This window comes from Panthera uncia, chromosome C2, assembly GCF_023721935.1.
Source record: "Panthera uncia isolate 11264 chromosome C2, Puncia_PCG_1.0, whole genome shotgun sequence".
Taxonomy (NCBI): domain Eukaryota; kingdom Metazoa; phylum Chordata; class Mammalia; order Carnivora; family Felidae; genus Panthera; species Panthera uncia.
In genome coordinates this window covers 47,355,480-47,378,295 of record NC_064810.1, presented here as the reverse complement: position 1 = coordinate 47,378,295, position 22,816 = coordinate 47,355,480, and the positions used below count along the sequence as shown (strand labels likewise).

Here is a 22,816-nt window from a genome sequence, read left to right as displayed (position 1 = left end):
CCACTCACACTCTGTCTCTCTCTCCTTCAAAAGTAAATAAACGTTAAAAAATTTTTTAAAATAAAAGTACAATCAACCAAAGAAAAAATACATAAATTGAGCTTCACCAAAATTAAACTTTTGTATTTCAATTGACACTTTCAAGAAAATGAAAAGACAGGGGCCCCTGGGTGGTTCAGTCAGTTAAGTGTCCAACTCTTGAATTTGGCTCAGGTCATGATCTCAAGGTTCGTGGGTTTCTGTTCCTCCTCTGCTCATTCTCTCTGTTTCTCTCTCAAAATGGATAAATTAACTTAAAAAAAAAAAAAAAGAAAGAAAATGAGAAGACAGCCCATAGCATAGGATAAAATACTGCTGAATCATATACCTAAAAGAAGTCAATATCTAGAATGTATAAAGACCTAAAACTCAACAACTAAAACACAAAAAAATATATTTTTTAAATGGGCAAAGGAGTTTAAGAGACATTTCTCCAAAAATAGGTATACAAATTGTCAATAAACTCATGAAAAAAATGATGAACATTGTTATTAGAGAAATGCAAATCAAAACCACAATGAGATACCCCTTCACACCCACTAGGATGGTAATAACACTAATAATGACAAGTGTTAGTAAAAATATGGAGAAATTGGATTCCTTATAAATTTCTGATAGGAATATAAAATGGTGTAGTCATTGTGGAAAACAATTTGACAGTTTCTTGAAAAGCTAAGTATAGAATTAATTATCACATGCCATTCCTAAGTATATACCCAAAAGAACTGAAAAGAAGTATTCAAACAAAAACTTGTAAACAAATGTTCATAATAGTCAACAGTTGAAAACAACCCAAATGCCCATCAACTGATGATGAATTAAACAAAATATGGTATATCTATACAATGGAATATTATTAAGCTATGAAAAGTTATGATTCACTAATACATGACACAACATAGATTAATCTTGAAAACATTATTTTAAGGGAAAGAAGCCAGATACAAAAAGTCACATATTGTATGATTCTGTTTACATGAAATATCCAGAATAGGTAAATCCATAGAAAGAAAAAGCAAATTAGTGATTATTAGGGGCTAGGAGGAGAATGAAAGAGAATGGCTGCTGAATGATTCCAAGGTTTCCTTCTGGAGTGATGAAAATGTTTTAGAACTACATAAAGGTGAGAGTTGCACAATATTGTGAATGTACTTAAATGGCACTGAATTACACACTTTAAAATGGTTAATTCTATGTTATGTAAAGTTTATCCCAATAAAAAATAATATGATAGAGAAGATAGGTAGATGATGATGATGATGATAGATAGATAGATAGATAGATAGATAGACTTGGACAGATGATGGACAGATGGGGGGATAGAGGGATGGACATCTGTCAGATGCTAAAAAATTACAATAACAAGATACTTACATGGATAACTGGACAAATATCCACCGTATATTGGCTAACTAAATGTCAGTTATGCTGCTTGGGAGTTTTCCTTACAATGGCCCTGCAATGATGTATTATTATCCCATTTTGATGTACTATTATCTTCATCACCCAGATGAGAAAATTGGGTGGTTTTGTAATTTGCCCAGATTTACACATCTAATAAATGAAATCTTACAGGAACAAAAAAAGCATTTAATCCATAACATTGAGTGAAATTTTAATTCCATTTCTGTATGAAATTTCAAATAGCCTGAGTAAATCAGGAAAAACCAAGATTTGGGCCTTAATCACTTGTTCCCATTTCCCATTTTAAAGAATTCCCTTTAGTTGGAAAGAGAGTTACCATTTGTACCACTTGGTAGATGTACCATTATGTGTGGGGCACCTTAACTTCACTCATGTACATAAACTTCAGGATTATCTTCAGTCCTCATAATAACCCCAAGAAGAAGATATCATTATTCCCCTGCTTTTCATGCCCTCCTTTTGCAGCCACTAATGGAAGGTGATAGAGAAATTCTGTGTCAAGGAAGGGTCTTTTAGAGGACAGTTGAGTGTAATGAACTATGGACAAGTTCCACAATTCCTATTTGTCCCACCAATGTCCTTCCAGTGCCATGATCCATCTATCTCTGCTTGGGGAGTGATTTGCTATAGCTCCCAGAGGTAAGGGTTAGCAGCTGTTGTGGGTTAAACTGTGTCCTCCAAAAGGACATGTTGATGTCCCAATACTGGGTGTCTGTGAATGTGACCTTATTTGGAAATAGGGTTTTTTCAGATGTCATCAAGGTAAGATGAGGTCATACTGGATTATAATTGGCCCTAAATCCAATGACTGGTGTCCTTATAATGGAAAGCCATGTGAAGACACAGGTACAGAGATACACAGGTGTGACTATGGAGGCAGAGGTTGCAGTTATGCTGCCATAAGCTGAGGAATGTCAGGGATTGCTGACAACTCTCTAGGATAGTGGCATAGGACAGATTCTCCCTTTGGGTCCCCAAAAAGAAACCAATATGCTGACACCTTGATTTTTGGACTTCTGGCCTCCAGAACAGTGAAAGAATAACTTTCCATTGTTTTAAGTCATCCAGTCTTTGGGACTTTGTTTTTGCAGCCCTAAGAAACTAATACAGGAGCTGGAGTGCCTGGGTGGCTCAGTTGGTTGAGCGTCCGACTCTTGGTCTCGGCTCAGGTCATGATCTCACAGTTCGTGAATTCAAGCCCCATGTCGAGTCTGCACTGACAGCACAGAGCCTGCTTGAGATTCTGTCTCCTTCTCTCTCTGCTCCTCCCCTGCTTGCTCTCTATCTCTCTCAAAATAAAAATAAACTTAAAAAAAAAAAAAAAAGAAAGAAACTAATACAGGAGCTAAGACCAAAATAAGCAAAGGAGAATTACTTATCCTAAACCTGAAGCCTGGACACATTAGTGGTTTTTCATCCATCTTTCAAATCCCAACTCAACTTTACCTTCTGGTAAGGCATAGAATATACAGTATACACTCATGAGATAAATATGGTGGAACCAGACTTCAAGTCCAGGTCTGCCTGACCTAGAGTCTCATGGACTTCTCCTTCCATGCCATACTCACAATTGCTTTTTGGAGCACTCAAAATAAAACATCTCTTTAAGTCACCTTCATTGGTCATCACCAATCCTACCAGTCAAATGCTTAAAGAGAGACTTTGAGCGCCTCTCACTGCCAATCTCATTGAGACCCTTATAGCCTGAAACTGAAAGCTGCCATGAAGCCTATGAGTACAGTTAACCGATGTGATTATTGAGAAAGCCATAGAAACATTCCCAAGTCATTTCAGGCTAAAAGCAAGTGAATTAGGAAAGCTGAAATACAAAGGCCAAAAGATGCCACAACTCATTAAATTTTCCTTTAAATATAGAATCAGCCATTACTCTTTCATTTAATATTCTATTTTGCTTCCTAATGTAAAATTTCAACAATAACAAAAAAATAGGTCTTAAAAAGAATTTTTTTTTTTGCTGTATCTTCTATGCCACTCCTGACCATCTGTTTTTGAGTAGTTTAAGCTTCATTAATATCACATTTAAAATGTAAATAATTATCTTCTCTAATATACAACAAGCCAGAGGCCCATTTCCTATAGGTTGGAGTTCGAATTTCCTATTGTTTTATATCTTATTCTCTAATCACTTCTTTCAACACTATTAGCCTTAAGCAAGTGTTTGATCCACTATATCAGACTTCAGACCACTACTGCTTTAGTTGGATCTTTTTGATATCTTTGAATGAACTTTTGTCTTTCTTAAAGGCAAAACAAAGCTGAGTTTTACTTTGGGCTCAGTAATCTGGGAAGTCTTGGGAGGAGTCGTTGGGGCAATTAGTGGAGCTGGGTGATGAAATAGAAGTAACTGTTCAAAGTAATAGGAAGCAAACACAGCAGAAATGTCTTCCTCATTCCTGATGGTCTCTGTGCCTCAGCTCTGACAATGATGTGAGGGAACTTGGAAATGACATAGTGCAAAAGTGAGCCTTAGAAATACTCTCCCACAAAGAGTCTCAGAGAAACAATGATTCACGGAATGAATGGACTTTGAAGGGTATCTTTCTTTTTTAAATTGCATGACATGGATAGGTTTTTCAGAAAGCATATCTGACTAGAATGACATTCATGAAAGAAATCATTTTTAGAGGTTGGGAAGGGCGTTCCATCCAGGTTTGCCTATCACCCAATCATTCGTGTATGAGTTATAAAAAAAAAAAAAAAGCAGCCAATCTGAACATTTGCCTCATTTATTTCACATCTTCTTACAGGTCAAAGAGTCTACATGTGACAATGTGTCTATTTATTATTTATGTGCTAGTTATTACCCATCTATGGAGAAGTAGAGAGAGAAAAAGTATGGTGAAAAGCAAATCACAATGTCATATGATTAGCTTAAGACAATTTGGGCCATAAACCTTCATAACACCACACAAAGCATCAAAATAAAAGCATAAAAATTCACCTAAGTCTCTAGACATTTTTGTTTTGGAGTCATCTGAGGATAGAGAGAGATACTATGGCTAAACCTTCATTTCCTGTCGGTGTGTGTGTTTGCACTGGTATTAAATGTTCATTTTTCTTTAAGCCTCTAAGCGTTATTTAGTCTGGCCACCAGGCAAAAAAAGAAACTAGTCTAGACATACTGATAGATGGAAAAGGTTTTTAAATAGTCACAGATTTACACCCCAAAATGTTAACCTCACAGCTCTTTCTTAGAAAAGCTTTTGGAAAAATATGAAAACATTATTTCTCTGCCAAAAGGGACAACATTAGGTCAGTCTATTCTCAGTTGTGACAGCCGATGCTTCCTCCCTCAAATCGTTAATGAGTCATTAATGATTAATGGAACACTAATCAGTTTCATTAATTCTGCTCTTATCTTTATTATTCCTTTTATTTATTTTTTACTTTCCTTGCGTTTCTTCTTTTGTTCTTACTTTCAACTTTCTTTACTTAGTTAGCTCTTTATCAAACTTGATTTAATAAATATATAGAGAATCCTGAACTCAATGAAGATAGAACATACTTTCTTTCAAATACATAGAACACTTACTACCACTGACATTGTTCCAAAGGAAGTTTCAATACAACGCATTTCAGAGTCAACACATTCTATGACTACAAAGCAATTAAATTGAAAATGAACAATAAAAATAAAATTTTTGGAAACTTAAAGGCGCACTCCTAGTTAACTCATAAATTAAAGAGGAAAGCACATGGAAAATGCAATATTCAAAGTTTCCCAAGAGTGAAAACTACCACACATCAAATCCAATGGGAGATGGCTACAGTAGTATGTAGAAGGAAATCTATAGCTGGAGATATATTTATTTTAAAACAAGAAAGACAGAAACAAAGTGAGCATTCAATAAAAAAAAAACTAGAAAAGTATAAGCAGAATACAGCCTTATAACATTAAAGCAAAAACTGAAAATAAGGAGAAATTGACAAATCTAGAACTATCATATGAAACTTTAGCAGACCGCTATGAAATAGATCAATAATATGAAAAGCAAACAGGAAGACAGAAAGTATACACAGTACAATTAGAGTTCCAAGAGCCTGGCCTCACCTCTCACCTTGAGAGGAACCCTTTTATTTGCTCTTGATTCCACTGGTGCCCACAGTCCTGCCACTCAGCTCTACTCCCACTATACAGTGTTGTTCTGGTCTGGCCCACAAGGTAGGTGGCTTGCCCTGTTTCTGTCTGTGTTGTTCAATTGCAGCTAGGTTATTTTCTCATTTTTTATTTATTTTTTCTTCTTTTAGTTTCTTTTTTTATAGTATTTTTAAATTTTCATCTTTCATTATTATGTGTCTGGAGTAGAGGAGATACACTGACATATAAACTCACTGTGTCATCCTGACCACAAATTAGCTTTTTTGAAAATTTTAAAATTTATCTTTATTTTTGCATAGGCAATGCATGCACATGGTAAAACATTCCAATCAGAAGATATAGAATTCATAATAGTGTTTTACATACCATTTTATTCAGCTTTTCAGCAAATGATAATTTAACAAAATGACTTGTATTTATGAACTGGTTAAATTCATCAGTTTCATCACATTACAGGATATTTGTTCCTCTATGTCATTTTTCCTTCAAAATACCCTTTGCATATAGCCCTTCTTTACCAGCCTCTGTTCCCCACAACCGTTCCACGCTCACCTATGCTTAAATATCACAGCTTTCCTATCCCGTTTTGACCATGATGTCTCCTTGTCACCACTTTCTTATCACTCCTCATATGAAATGCAAACCCCTGCAACAGCCTCATCCCAAGTTCCTGCTCTCTGGCAACTAAACATCTCCTCTAAGAAGTCATCCCCAATTAAACCACATTCACCTTTCATCCCAGACTTTCTTTACATCTACATATGCATATTAGAGTACGATGTATCAGTCTCTGTAAAATATACACTCACTGATTGGAATACATGTTTTTGACAACACACCAAGGTTAGGTAGTCAACAAAGTAAAATGGAAAGAGTCTAGGACCCACATTTAGATCTTTGTTCCATTATTGTGTAAGCCTGGGATAGTAACTTGGTCTCACTGAGTCATATCAGTAAATTGAGGATGATAATACCTAACTTCCAGGTCATTTTGAGGACAAAATGAAATAATATGTATGTAAAAAGTCCTCTAGAGTGGCTGGTTCATGGTTGTTTCTCAGTAAGTAATAGTTTCCTCTCTTTCCTGCCTTTCATATATTTCTCAAGCTTATGACCCATTACACTGTAAGCAGCTTCAGGATTAGAAACTGCTGCCAACAAAAAGCAATGGCTCAGAATTCCTACCTTAGAGATATTCAGGTATGTGATGAAGATGAACACATCCTACTTCCTTCCCCTCTGCTCCATCAGCACTCCCACCAGAACACTGGGCTACTCAAAGAAATATCACCTCTCAAAGACTCACATTCTCTCTACAGTCAGCACATCAGAAGGAAGTCTCTAGGTTATAGAGCAAAATATCCCACCAAAAGATTACAGATGGAAACACCAGGCACATTAACTGGAGGCCCCAACTCACCTGCCAGAACCAGCTTCCCTGAAGCAGGATAAAGGTCATCTGAAGAAGCTCCACAATGACATTGTTCCTTACAAAGAACTCCAAGAAGCCTATCAGGGCTGCCACAAAGACAGCCAAGACCAGCAGCTGGTGCACAAAGATGTCCAGCATTTCCCGGCCATGAGTGTGGTTGTACAAGATAAAAGCTGATAGAGAGGGAAAAAACAGTTTGCCTTTTTCAATGAAACCAAGGGACACCACCATTTCTCTTTCTCTCTCTCTCTCTCTGTCTCTCTCTCTCTCAGTGACCCCACACACAGAATTTTACACACTCACATGTACATGCGCACACACACACACACACACACACACACACACACAAATCTGTCCAAAATAACAAGTGCTCTCTGTTTCCCACAATCATGGAACCCTCTAACATTTTTGGAGTTATAATTAACTCTTAAGAATGGAAATCTAACACTCCTTTTCCCTTTACTAACCTTTATTTCCTCGTCTAATATATCATGACATTTTCAACTAACTATATTTCAAAGCATCTTCTATGCAGGTGGATGAAAAATAAGTGTGATGGGGGCAGAGGAGCAAGAGTCAGGGTGAATTCGCAGATGAATGAGACAAATCCTTGCCTTAAGGAATTCAGTCCATTGGAGTAAACAAATAAATACACAAATCAGAACAGTGGATTTTGATGGGTATGACAACATGCTCTGGAAACTCCCAAGAAGCAGTAACTACCTATATGTTTTAATCCCATGAACAGATTTCAGCTTTATCTTCATGAGGAGGAAGAGATGTTCAATCAAAATATGGTAACACCCTGAGATAATGAGAATCATGATGTTGGTTGTTGATGCCCATCTTTTAATTAGTCTTTGTTCTCAAAGAGGAGTTAGCAAAAGTCCTCATCTTCAGATGTGGGAAGGAAGGTGGACAGTTAGGAAATGATTGCCTCCCGATAATGTGGGGATTTTTTTTAGTCCTATAATCAATCTATTTCTTATAAATATACCAAATGAAAACAAATCACTGAACACTTGTTTTCGCTGTTGCCCTACACAGTAACAGGGACATCAACTGAACAAAAAATGTTTTTCATTAACTTCTCAAAAATAGGACCCCTTATTTTCATGTGACTGATTTTTTGACCCTACTTATTATGTAATGGTGGAGTTTTACTATATCAATATGAAAAACACTAATTAGTAGGTTAGCAAGTTGCTGTGAGTGGTCCCCTCACTTCAGGATATTCATGCTTTACTTAAGTTCAGTTTCATTTGTTAAAAATGGAAAAAATGATAGTCTCCAGGATAATCTAGAGATAAATAACCATGGTAGGTGTTCTTTAAGAATGATGTAAAATGTGAATAAAGTACACTGAATGGTCATGCTTGTCCTATTGTGCTACATGAGTCAGTAAGGAAGGAAAAATCCTTGGCATCCTGCATAGGACATCTGACTATTTCACCATGGCCCAGATGGCCTGGTTGATCAAGCTGGCACCAGGACACTAAAGGAATATTATTGTACAGGGCTAGACAAGTGTCCAATGATAATGAAAGGTACAGTAAAGTACTCACTTATACTTACCCTCAACAAATAAGGCATTCGACAACAGCAATTTGATTAAGGAAATGGGAAACGAATTGATGATAAACCTTAAGATGTTTGCCACGCCCACCAGCCCGAAGAAGAAATACATGGTGGAATGATGCCAGCTCAGGAGTTGGACCCACTGGCCCTCTTTATAGTTATATAAAGCCAAGTGGGGCCCTTCAGTCACAAACTGCTCTCCAAGCATGCCTGCAAAGGAACATATCACAGTTTTAGCAACCTTCTCCATAACTTCACAGAGAAAGCAGGAAGATAGGAGAGGTTAAGCCCATAGCTTAGTTAAGTTGAGTGTCCTTTTATGATGCTGATTCTTCTTTCTTGGCTTTTTCCCAACAGCTAAGCACTGGTGCCTACGGCTGGTTTTAGAGGTTCAAATACTGGTTTGGATGATCAATTTGTAGTCAAAGATAACCAATTTAGACAAACAGCTGTTTATCTCACATCTTCAAAGCCTATCATTTCAGTTCCCACTTAGTTCTGTGATCAGTTCCACTGATGGTCTTAGTTCCTATTGTCACCTAATGACTAGATAAATCCTGAATGATGTGGGGTTTGGATTTGTGAGCTCAGTCCTACAAAGGCCTATTACTTCCTTCTGATACATCTTACATCTTGGGGACTTGCCATGAAGGGGGGAGTTGTGCTTGATTCAGAATAAAAATGCTAGAGGTCAGCTTTTCCCCAATTAAGGATAACTGAGAAAACACAGACAGATTATAGCACATGGTCTAGTCTGTAACACAAACAGTTAAACTTTCTTAAAGATGTTATGTTGTGTATTAACCTATGGAATTTGGCATGGCAATTCTTCCCGTTGGAAATGGTTGTTCTATAATTTGATGGCCATAGCAAAGACCTAGTGCCATGAATAAAGCATGAAGAAATACAAAGGAAAATGAGAACATTATGCCTTTCACAAAGGAGAAGCTGCAGTGGAATTCTAAAAACACAGAAAATTTTCACAAAATCTTATAGTCAACGCAAAGGCTTTAGAATTTATCTGGCCTAATTTCCCTTTTCAATTTAGAAACCACACAAAAAAGGATGAAAGTGCATAAAGCAAGGTTTTCTTCAGCCTGATCTCTGTACAGTCCAACAGCAACAACTTATGATTGAAGCTTTCCCATAGTCACTTGATTATTTTGGTGCCATTTTGAAAAATGGTTTCTGATTTTCTGATAAATTTTACTCTTTAAGGCATCAGAATAAATTATATAAAATCATTTCATGGGCACCTGGTTTGATTCCAGCTCAGGTCATGACCCCAGAGTTGTGGGATCGAGCCCTGTATCAGGCTCTGTGTTGAGTGTGGAGCCTGCTTAAGATTCTCTCCCTCCCTCTCTCTCTCTCTCTCTCTCTCTCTCTCTCCCCCTCTGCCCCTTTACCCTGCTTGTTCTCTCTTTCTCTCTCATAAAATAAAATAAAATAAAATAAAATAAAATAAAATAAAATAATTTCAGAGGTTCCAACTAATTCTATAAGGGAAACTCACCTTGAGTGGGCAGGCAAGTTAATTACTATGACCAACTCATTAAGGAATAGGCCTTTGTATAAACATGAAGTGCCCCCTTCTAACAAATTTTATCAGATACAAATTATAATCAGAATATGCATTCAGGGATATTTTTGAATAAAAAATTCATTTTAGCAATTTCTTGATTTGATAATTATCTCTTTGTGTGTAGAAATACCCAAAAGGAAAAAAACAGAACACAGAAATGGTCCACTCACCAGTTAAAGCCATGCAAATTATTGTAATTCCCTCCACAATATCTATTCGATGGAATAATGCTTTGGAACCAAGGTAGGAAGTCCGTTTGTGCTTTTTGCAGGCATACTTCAGAGTGCACTTTATGGTCCACCAAATACCCATGGTAATGAAGAAGGTTCCAGGGAGGGCATGACCTCTGAAACTCCCCATGTCTACCAAGATGAGAACATATAGAAGATGAAGACATTTGTTTCCAAAATTTGACCAAAACATCACTTGTTCTCATAAAATACATGATTTTCAGATTATTATAGATACACCACTGAGTCAGAGAATTCAACATTACTGTCAACAGTAGTAGGTTCACTGCAATATCAACAATGCGAACAAAAAGAAAAATTCATACTCCCTGAGCACTTACCTTTTGTGCTAGGCACTGTGTCAAGTGTTTAGCATGCAATCTCTACCCTAATTTTTACAACATACCACGAATGATGATTATTATCCCATTTTCAACTGGGATACAGATTTACAGAGTTAAGTGACTTGCCCAAATCCCACAACTATTAAGGAAGGGCTTTGCTGTTTTTAATAGGAAACTCAAAAGGATTTCTTAAAATGATAGCATGTGGGGCGCCCGGGCGGCTCAGTCAGTTAAAGCATTCAACTCTTGATTTCGGCTTGGGTCATGATCTCACAGTTCCTGAGTTTGAGCCCCACATTGGGCTCTGTGCTTACAGCACGGAGCCTGCTTGGGACTCTTTCTCTCCCTCCGCCCAAAATAAATAAATAAACTTAAAACAAACAAACAAACGTGCTACACTACAGAGTTACACTTTAAGCATATTTAGAGGAAAGTAATATGAATGTTTTACCTATATGTTTAAAACTTCAAATTTTATAAAATTGCCTATAATTTTTTTTTAAGTGTATAATTTCAAGTACCAAGCACCAAGTATTTGAAAGAGACCATTAGTGCTCATCAAATATCCATGTGCTCCTCCACATACTTTTCCCAGCCTCTCCTCCAGTTGAATCAAAACCATGCTTCTATCCCTTGGGATGGGCATTGAGGAGGGCACTTGTTGGGATGAACACTGGGTGATGTATGTAAGTTGATTTGACAATAAATTATATTCAAAAATAAATAAATAAAAATTTAAAAAATAAATAAAAATCAGCATCTACCAAAAAAATAAAATTAATTAATTAAAAACAAAAAGAACCATGCTTATAGTTCTGGTCAATGGACTATGGCATTTGTCATTTCCAGGTTGAGTGAGTTAACAGCCTTTAAGTCTCTTTTCCCCTGCCTTGGCAACCCTGGTATGGCCTATCTGCAACATAGTGGATGGCCAACAAGCCTGCTTCAGATTTTGCCAGATACAACCCCCAATTGTGCTAAGTTATTGAACTTTTGAGATTTAATAGCTTAACCCAGCCTATCCAGATGGATATTAAGCCAAATAAAATTGTAAATTCTTTTTATATGATTGTTACATAATGCAGGAAATAATAAAAAGAAATATCCTCTGTTTTTGGTCAATGCTATAGAAAATCAGTCTTGAATTATGTAAGTAGCCCTTTTTTCAAACGCATTGTACCAACAACAGAATAACACAGAGAGAATTCAGAATCATCTTTATGAATCTGACAGCAGGCCAGATTCAGGAGAACTGAAAAAAGGAGATTTCATGTTTCCCTTGGCCCAACAGAGTGCTTTATCTCCTCGGGTGGGTACGGGGCATCTCAGTTCAGGGAAGACACTTTGGGTTACTTCCACATCCTTCTGACACAACTGTGAAGTTTCAAGGGGGAATTGTGAAGTTGACTCAAACAATAAGAGTCTCTTAAATTTCCAGTCAAGACCCCAGATGGGTACTTTGCACACCCCTGAATCAGCCAAACCATCTAAGAGACTCTAAGTCAATATAGTTGACTCTTGAACCACGCAGGGTTGAACAGCTTGGGTCCATTTATGTGCAGATTTTTACAGTACAGTACTATAAGTGCATTTTCTCTCCCCCATGATTTTCCTAATAACACTTTCTTTCCTCTAGACTTTTGTAATAATATAATATATAGTATTTATATATATACATATATATGCATATATATACACATACATATAGTATATGTGTGTGTATATATATATATATATATATATATATATACATATATATATATGGCATAAAATATGTGTTAGTTGACTGTTTTATGTTATCAGTAAGGTTTCTGGTCAACAGTAGGCTATTAGTAGTTCAGTTTTGGGGGAGTCAAGGGATTTTCAACTGTACAGGGCGTTGGCACCCCAAACCCCCACATTGTTCAAGGTCAACTGTATATCACATAGTGCTAATGGCCCATTCTTGTCCTAACTCTGACTCTAATTAGTGGTGTGGTTTGGTGAGTGTCTCTTAACCTCTCTGAGCCTTGGTTCTTAATAAAAGAAGGAGATGGCCTAGATGACACCTGGAGTTCCTTTTCTGCTTGGACATTCTGTGATTCATTATCCTAAACACCATCTTTAGCAGCATTACTGAATTCTCCTGTTTGTCTTGGCTTATACAGTCATGTAGGGTTGAAAAAAAATACTTCCATGTGGGCTTGAAAAATACATTCAGACTGTAAATTACTTGTACTTCTCTGGAGAAGAATTTGTTATGTTTTAAGACGCCTTAGAGGTTTTATATTCCTTGGTACAGGAAACCCATTTCAAGAAGTTATCATAAAGATACAGGCACCATTTAAAACATACATATGTCTAAAATCAGGAGAATGATTAAACAATTTTTGCAGCCACTAAAAGTTTTTAAATAACTTAAGTGATACGGGATATATTTAGTGAAAAGAATAGCATTTTTAAAACTAGAGAAGGGGCTTTGGATTCAGACTGACTATATCTGAATCCCAACTTTACTGTTTACTAGCTACATAACTTGGGCAAGTTATTTAAGTTCTCAGTACCTCTGTTTCCTCTCCTGTAAAATGGGACAAATATAACAGTACCTACCTCCTAAAATTAAAATGAGTTACTCCAAAACAAATAATCCACAGGGGTATTAAACAAGATCATGTAATCCTCAACCTAGCTCAAACTACCAAAGTAGAACAAAAGTAAAATCAAATGAGAAATTCTACTTGGAAACTAACTGCTGCAAAGCAAAAAGCATCTATATAATTCTCTTGGCAATCATTTGTGTACTGCTTATAACATTTCTCCTGCTGCTGTCTTAGAGGGTTCCTGGAATCTTTTGTGGTTATTTAATTGCTTCAGTGCATTTAAAGAATAAGCTTCTTGAAAGCAGGTACCAAAATATATTCTTTCTACTCACCCACTAAATTTGGATAGTATCTTATACCCTATGAAGTTCTAACTAAGCCCTTTTTATAATATATGATCATATATTTATAAAACATCTCTACTCTGATTTCTCAAAGTTCCCTCATACTCAACATACCCACAAATTGAACGAATCACCTTATATATCCACCCACTACCAGAAAATAATTTTCCCTCAGTCACTTATTTTGTTAATACCACCACCATTCACTCACTTACCCAAAATCAAAATATGAAAACCATCCTAGAGTCCACCTATGTCTCTGAAAACTAATAGGTTATTAAGGCCTATTGCTTCTACTGTCTTGCATCAACTGACCCCTGCCCCAAATTTGGCTGACTCCTCTTGCTATTTCGATTTTATCTGCTTGGGGAAATACCTCCTGATGGCCCAAACAGGAGAGGGTCCCCTTATACCTTTTCAAGGTACCCAGTTCTTATTTTAAATGAATTCTTTGTGTGATTAGTTATGGAAAGTCTGTCCTCTTCATAAGCTTCTATGTCCATCACTATTGACAGCCTGTCTAGCAGGCAACTGGGGCCTCTCAGAGGTTAGGAGCTTGGGCTACCTTCCATTTTTTGATGCCCTGAACCTGAGAAATTTAAAAAGAAAGAAAATGACGGGGCACCTGGGTGGCTCAGTTGGTTAAGCATCCATCTTCGGCTCAGGTCATGATCTCACAGTTCGTGAGTTCAAGCCCCATGTCAGGCTCTGTGCTGACAGCTCACAGCCTGGAGCCTGCTTCAGATTCTGTGTCTCCCTCTCTCTCTGCCCCTCTGCCACTCATGCTCTATCTCTCTCTGTCTCGAAAATAAACACTAAGAAAAAAAAATTAAAGAAAGAAAGAAAGAAAAGAAAGAAAGAAAGAAAATGCCAAAACAGGGTTACAGAAACCATGGTTGCTTTTCAATGTTTAGAGCTACCTAATAAATATCTTCAACACACATGCAAAATATATTGCCACATGAAATTTTAAATTTGGGGACCTTCCTCAATGTGTGGCTCTGGGCAAATAATCTTCCTGATTTACCTTCATAGCCATCATTATAATAGGTTCCTGTTGCCCCCAAAGCTGAGTAAACCAATATATCTCACTCAGCACAGGCACTGGGATGTGATAGGGAAGCAATGGTGAGTAGAAGGTTTTTGAAGAGGGATATGAGGTAGTCAGGGTTAGGAAAGAAATGAGGCATTGCTCCTTCCTCAGTGATAGAACTTCTGTATCTTTAGCCTTTTAATTCGAAACAATGTGATGGTTCAATGGTTCTCTGTTTAAAAAAACTCAAACAAGGGGTGGCTGGGTAGCTCATTCAGTTAAGTGTCTGATTCTAGATTTCGGTTCAGGTCATGATCTCGCAGTTCATGAGATCAAGATCCACATCAAGCTCCATGTCACGATCTGGACTGACAATGCAGAGCCTGCTTAGGATTCTCTCTCTCTCTCTCTCTCTCTCTCTTTCTCTCTCTCTATCTCTCCCCCTCCCCCACTCACACTCTTTCTCTCGAAATAAATAAACATTAAAAAAACACCTCAAACAAAAAGAAGTCAAAGTAGGCTTGCTATATTTGCCTGGCTAAGGGACCTAACAGACCAAGTTGCTCCTGTCAATGACAATGGTACTCATTTTACTTCACTTCCATTGTGGAGAGAAAAAAAACTGCTCAAATCCTCAAATGTAACTTCACTGTGATCTCCTAGAACACTGTGATCTCCTAGATTACCCATAAATCTATCTTTTATTTCCTGCTCTACTATTACCTGAAGTTGCAATTTACTGCTTGTGAAAGCCAAGTAGTCCAGAGTTTGATTCAATTTAAATCCAAAGATCAGACACGTCCCCCTTCAAAAGAAAACACAGGGCTTTTCTCACTGGCAAAGCAAATCATACTTACCAGACAACCAGCAGAAACCTCAGGGAAATCACCAGAATAGGAAACAAAAAGGTCTTTCCTCAATATCCCCCCTGCCTGATCTTGCCACTTATAATCCCATGGGGAAAGTGGTTCACCCAGGCCTAAAATGGTGGGCTGCAATATTCAATCACTGGTTCCCAGCTGCAATTCATCCTAAAAATTCATACTTCTCCTCCATCCAAAAAAAAAAACAAAAACAAAAACAAAAAACAAAGAACAAAAAGCAACCCTCTGTCCCTAATGACAACCAAACATCATTCTCTGGGCTAATAACAAGCAATGACACCTGACATGCTTTTTGGCCTCTTTTTTTCTCACTGTGCCCCAAACTTACACACTCACTTACCACCCTAAAGGGAAATATTTTTAATTTCTAGCACTTAGAGATAATATTGGACAAATCCCAAGATCTAACTCTGTTGTCAATGTTAATTCCTGTGTTACAGCCCCATAAACCAAACAGACCAAGCCTGCACACAGAACTCAAAATAGCTCACAGAATGAGATTCTACAGTTTTCTTAGAGGAATCTCAACCAAATACCAACTTCAATATAAAATGAATACCATGGGGAAAACTAAAATTTCATCCTGAGCCACCAGCAAAATAAAGTATTCCTAAATCTTAAATAGTGATTCATTTAAAGGTACATTTGTAAATCCCAATACACGAAGCCAATTTAAACTATTTCTTAACTTTGCTTTACCATTTGCTTTAACACTTAAAGCAAAGTGTATACAAGCATTTGTAGCTTTAAAACTCTCCATCATTCCATATGAAATTTCAACTATTTCAAAAGAATTTTCTTAGTTAAATTATCCTTACCTTTACACTTTCTTCAATGTAAAGTCCAGCTCAATTCTCTTCCCCCAAGAATTTATAGTGGTTCCAGCCTCAAGAAGGAAAAGCAGATACTGACTGGTCTAAACCTAATTACTCTTCCTTCTTAGACACTAAACCAATGTGTTTATGTTTTCCAGCATGAAGGCAGCAGATAAACCTTCAAAATATGTCACAATGCCTTCATAAATGTAAATCTTGGGGCCACACCCCTTTGAAATCCTACTTCCTGTCCAAACATTGTGTCATAGAGTAGTTCCCAATAAGACTCACCTTGCCACACACCCACATGACCACTAGCCTCAGATGTGTGTCCCCTGCTGTGAGAACCAAAGCCAATGGAGCATGTGTGATCTTTGCTATCTCTTCCAGGTCATCGGGATGGACAGAAGACAAGGAGAATGGTATGGTAGCAGTAATATAACAGAGCATGTCCAATAAGTCCTATGAAGACAAACCATTTCTTAACATGCAGTGCCTCAAGCAAAAGATTGTCACATGAGCTAGGGTTGGAGTCAAAATCAAACAGTAAGAAAAGATGATGGAACAAAATTGCTATAGGTCATCAGTGCACTTGTCCTCAAGGAATACACAAACTGGTAGAGAGACAAGTGTATAAATTATTCTAAGCCAATGTGAGGCTTATATAAAGTGAAATGGAAACAAAGAAGAAGCAAGCAGCAGTTTGACTTTAAAGAGCCAGCACCTGCTATCCTGCCTGTATACAAGTCTTATTTACTCTCTCAATGATAAACCCATGGTGAGCAAGGACCATATCCTCTATAATGCTTTGTACCTAATTACCACTCAATAAATAGCCAATGAATGATGAGCTGCTGCTTGAAACCCCACCATCTTGAAAAACTGACCTGGATGGCAACCAGTATCAAAAACAGCTAGTGTAGTTAATTAAATGCAGATTCTTTGGACCCACTTCAGATTTACTGAATCTACCATCAGGGGGCGGACCATGAGTGGACCATTTTTAATAAGCACTCATCAGTTAACTTTTTGTATTCTTGAGTTTTGAGAACCAAAGGCTTAGAGTACATGAAGACAAGCAGAATGACACCAAGACACTATTTAAATGTGACTTCCCAAGGGTGCCTAGGTGGCTCTGTTGGTTAAGCATCCGACTTCAGCTCAGGTCATAATCTCGCAGTTCATGAGTTTGAGTCCCACATCAGGCTCTGTGCTAACAGCTCAGAGCCTGGAGCCTGCTTCAGATTCTCTGTCTCCTCTCTCTCTGCCCCTCCCTCACTCATGCTCTGTCTTTCTCTCTCTCTATCTCAAAAATAAATATTAAAAAATTTTTAAATGTGACTTCCCTATAACCATACCCCAGGGGCCATTTGTTTGCCATCAGTGTCATAAGCCCTAATGTGTTTGCTCACATCAGGCTTCATATTGAACAGAGGTGGGTGGCTCAACAGCTGCTCCCAAGGCCAGAATGATAATCTGGCTCCAGGAGAAGACAATAACCATTCTAGGGTGCTGTCATTCTATTTTATTTTATGTCATCATATATTATTAAGATATTTTATTTTATTTTGATCTCTTTTATACCCCAGCCTTTTACACCCATACCCCTGTCAATCTTGAAATATCAAACCCACCCATGTCAAATGGGCTATTCTTAACCAAAAATCCAGAATGTCAAACAGAACTCTACATTTTATTTTTTTATTTTTTTATTATTTTTTTAAATTTTTTTTTTAACGTTTATTTATTTTTGAGACAGAGAGAGACAGAGCATGAACGGGGGAGGGTCAGAGAGAGGGAGACACAGAATCTGAAACAGGCTCCAGGCTCTGAGCTGTCAGCACAGAGCCTGATGCGGGACTTGAACTCACGGACCACGAGATCATGACCTGAGCTGAAGTCGGCCACTTAACCGACTGAGCCACCCAGGCGCCCCAGAACTCTACATTTTAAAAAATGACCTAGGGTGAGCTAATCCAAATACATATGCATTAAAAAATAAAACCAACAGGGGCGCCTGGGTGGCGCAGTCGGTTAAGCGTCCGACTTCAGCCAGGTCACGATCTCGCGGTCCGTGAGTTCGAGCCCCGCGTCAGGCTCTGGGCTGATGGCTCGGAGCCTGGAGCCTGTTTCCGATTCTGTGTCTCCCTCTCTCTCTGCCCCTCCCCCGTTCATGCTCTGTCTCTCTCTGTCCCAAAAATAAATAAAAAACGTTGAAAAAAAAAATTAAAAAAAAAAATAAATAAAACCAACAAACAGAAAGTAAGAACAAATGTCATGTTGTATTACCTGCCTGTAATGAACTCTTCCAAGTAAATAAAAGCTTGGACTATTTTTGTTAGTAGTGGTGCACCTGAGATGGGAAGGAAGCTAGCATTCATAGAACATCCACTATGTGCTAATATCTTCTCACACATCTGTTTATTCTATCCTTGAGACAACAAAGAAAGTATTATTATTTCCACCATAGGTGTGAGAAAACTGAGATTCCAAGAGATTTACTGACCTACTATAAGTCATAAAGGAGTGAAGGCCAGAGCCAGGATTCCAAGGTCCTTATATATCTCATTCCAAATCTCATACTGTTCCCCTACATAAAGGCAAAGACTAGAAATGACTTCAAAATGACCCGATCAGTACTCACTGAGTACCTGTGACTAGGTTAAACACCATAAGGAAAGGGCTTCTCCTTCTGGGACTTTCTACCATTGAGTTGTCAGCACATGTAAAGGACGTGAAACTTTGCACATAGCCTGAATATTCAGCACTCTTGGAGTCAGAGTCAGAGTGCACAGGGATGCCAACCAAAAGGAAAGCTGGTCTGAGTAGTCTGCAATGACTTCATTTGACAAAGGTCTAGATGCTAGAGATAAGTATCAGTGATGTGGTAAGAACCTAAAGAAATCATTCTATTCACAATTCAAGTCAGTGAACAATGATTGAGTACTTCACATACATCTAACAATCTTTTTCAGGTTATAGGAGACTCTATGGTGAGCAAGTATATCTATTTTTCATGGCTGCTACAACTCAGCTGGCAAATGTTCTCCAATTTTAAAAACCCAGGTGATTAGACTGGGCCTGCCAGAATAATCTCCTCATCTCTAGGTCACTAACTTTATCCCCTCTGCAAAATCCTTTTTGCCATGTAATATATTCACATGTTCCATGAATCAGAATGTGGTGGGGACATTATTCTGTCTACATCAGCAACATATACGTGTTTACAGTTTGGCAGAACAAAGCAGAAAAAACACACATGACTGTGATACCAAAGAGGTGAGCCAAGATTTAGGAATAAAACACCAGGGGTATGATGAGTCCTTTCATTTGATTTACAGGAGTGAGACAGGCCTATGCCAAGATCCTGTAAGACTATAAGAACCATTTGAGCTGAACTTTGAAGAATGAGTAGGATTTTGAAAGTGGGGCTGAAAGGAAAGAGCACTCTAGACATAAGAAATGGCAGAAAGTTACAGGGGATAGTGAAGTCACTCTTACCGTGGGAGTAGAAGACAATAGAAAATACAACTGGAACCCCTACACATATGGGAAGCTAGTAAGTGGCAAAAATAACAACACAAATTACCAACAATAAAAAATTAATAGTGTTTTGACAATTGAGTCTTCTAGTTATCAATAAAAATCAAACTAGATCCCTACCTTGCACCAGATTCAAAAATAAATTCCAGGTGGTTTAAAGACCTAATTGTGAAAATAAAATGTTAAAATTTTAGTAGAAAACATTTGAAAATATCCTTATGGCCTTGGGATAAGAAAGGATTTTTTTTAACAAAATACATAAAGTAAAGTAATGAAGGAGAGGGCTGATACATTTGACCTCTTCAAAAAGCATATATGAATGCCAAAGAAGCACAGGAAACGATGCCCAACATCATTAATCATTTGGGAAATGCTAATTAAAATAACAAATACCAATCCTCATTCACCAGAATGGCTACATTTAAGAAGACTGACAATAACAATGACACTGGCAAGGAAGGATGTGGACCAGCTGGATCTCTCATACACTGCCAGCGGGAACGCAAAATTGTATAGCCTCATTCAAAAGCAGTTTGTCACTTTTTATAAAGTTAAACGTGCACTTATCATTTGACCCAGCAATTCCACTCCTAGGTATTTATCCCAGAGAAATTAAAATTATGTCCACACAAAGATTTGTACATGAATGCTCACAGTAGCTTTATTCATAATAACCAAAACCCAGAAACAGCCTAAATGCCCAACTAGTGAATGCACAAACAAACTGATACATCTCTGAATAACTTTCTCCATCTATAAAATCAAAGTGATAAAAGTATTTCAGAGGTTTCTTGTGAAGATTAAATAAGTTAAAATGCAAAGTACTTACTTGAAGGGTAGTTGGTAAACAGAAAGCAATCAATAAATGTTAGCTATTATTTTGACATCTACAAGTTTTAAGATTTTTTTTGTTACATAAAATAGATTTAAATATTTTTTGCTGGCAACTTTGTAGATCCACCATCCCATCCCTGAATACTCTATTTTCATAACTGTTTTATGTGATATGGAAATGAAATCCTATCATGTATAAAAGTCTCTTTCAGTTTCCCTACTCCTTCTCTTCAATATGGGCCTTATCCTCATAATCTAAGATAGTTACCAAAGCTCCAGCCATCACAATCATGTTCTAGGCTGCAGGAGAGAAGAAAGGGCAGAAGGAGTCTCTGTTTCTCCTTTCAATTAGTTTCACTGAAGTATAACTTACATGCAGCAAAATTCACCCCTAAATTTTACAGATGAAGAAATTGAGGCAAAGTTAGAAATGAACTAAAATGTCCAAGGTCATGGAAGGGATACATATGGAGCTGGCATTGATACTTAGCCCTGGCTCTATAATGCCTCTATCACAATGGTACCATAAATAAAGTTAAAAGACACATAAAAGAGATAGAAGATATTTGTAATAAATATAACTGATGAAAGTTGAGTAGCCACAACTCATTTGAGTAAATGCCTGGAAGCACAATCCTGGATCATACGGTAAGACTATTTTTAGCTTTGTAAGAAACTGGCAAGTCGTCTTCTAAAGTGGCTACACCATTTTGTATTTCTACCAGCAGCAAACGAGAGTGTTCTTATTTTTCCATATTGTCTCTAGCATTTGTTATTGTCAGTGTTCTAGGTTTTGGCCATTCTAATTGGTACGTAGTGCTATCTCATTGTTGTTTTAATTTGCAGTTCCCTAATGATATATGATATTGAGGAGCTTTTCATATGATAATTTTCCATCTGGATATTTCCTTTTCTGAGGTGTCTGTTCAGATCTTCCATTCACTTTTTAATTGTTTTCTCATTATTGACCTTTAGGGGTTCTTTGTGTATTTCATATATTAGTTCTTCATCAGATGTATGGTTTGCAAATATTTTCTCTCAGTCTATGACTTGTCTTTTCCTTTTCTTAAAAGCGCCTTTCACAGAAACGGAATTTTTAATTTTCATGTGATCTAACATACATATTTTCTTCCATAAATTGTGTACTTGATGTTGCATTTAAAAACCCATCATGCTCAGTTGGTTAAGTGTCCAACTTTTGATCTTGACTCAGGTCATGATCTCACAGTTTATGAGATCGAGGCCAGTGTTGGGCCTTGAGCTGACAGTGCAGAGCCTGCTTGTTATTCTCTCTCCCTCTCTTTATGCCCCTCCCCACCCCCTGCTCACGCACTCTCTCAAAAAAACCCAAAATACAAGAAACCAAAACTCATCATCCTACTCAAAGTCTCACCACCATTTCTGGTGAAATAGAAATAGCACTCCCTACTAAACCTGCATCATAGCAAACTTGAATCTCTTGGAATCCCAAGGAGGATGGCGAACATGCATCCATCTTGATGAACTGCTTCAACAAAGACATGACTTCCACCCCAGTATTCTGCTATCCACTCCCTACCCACAAAAGAAAGCTCTGTCACTGTGGTTCAGAGCAGAGGCACAGGCACCTGGTGGCCTAGACTCACTATTAAGCGTATATAACCAAACTGCAATGACCACACCTGAATCAACAATGTTGACATGTTCCTTTGCATCAAACCTTCTACCAGAAGAATTGCTATTGTTAAGAGCTCTATTGACAAGGTCATCTGGATGAATCCTTGGCCTATCTGCAGAGAACACCCTGTGGCCACATTCTCATGGCTTTGGCTGCCTCACCTCTTCTTTACCCACCTTCCTACATCCTGCTCTTCCCTTCCTTTTCTCCCGTCTGCCTACCACAACCAATTCTCAGGAGGCCAGCAGTGATGTGTCCGGATTCTAAGCAAATAGCCGTCAACAGCATGGAAACCATCTTGGGAAGGAGAGGCACTTCTGGATCAGGTTCCAAATTTTGGCTTTGTTTGTATTTGTGTGTGTGGAGGAGTGGCAGAC

General features: G+C 37.7%; 1 protein-coding gene across 4 annotated transcripts in view; it reads right to left on the bottom strand.

Moving 5' to 3' along the window:
* The window catches only part of TMEM45A (transmembrane protein 45A), a 74,008-nt gene that overhangs the window by 6,512 nt on the left and 44,680 nt on the right, over positions 1 to 22,816 (bottom strand). The window contains exons 1-4 of one of the 4 annotated variants that reach the window (XR_007457237.1): positions 14,299 to 16,389; positions 10,347 to 10,538; positions 8,592 to 8,804; positions 7,005 to 7,189 (exon numbers count right to left, since the gene is read on the bottom strand). Coding sequence is in view for 3 of the 4 variants with exons in the window: in XM_049628080.1 (XP_049484037.1) it covers positions 7,005 to 7,189; positions 8,592 to 8,804; positions 10,347 to 10,538; positions 14,299 to 14,323 (615 nt within the window). In the remaining variant the exon portion in view is untranslated. The other 3 variants (XM_049628078.1, XM_049628080.1, XM_049628079.1) reach the window with 3 other exon arrangements.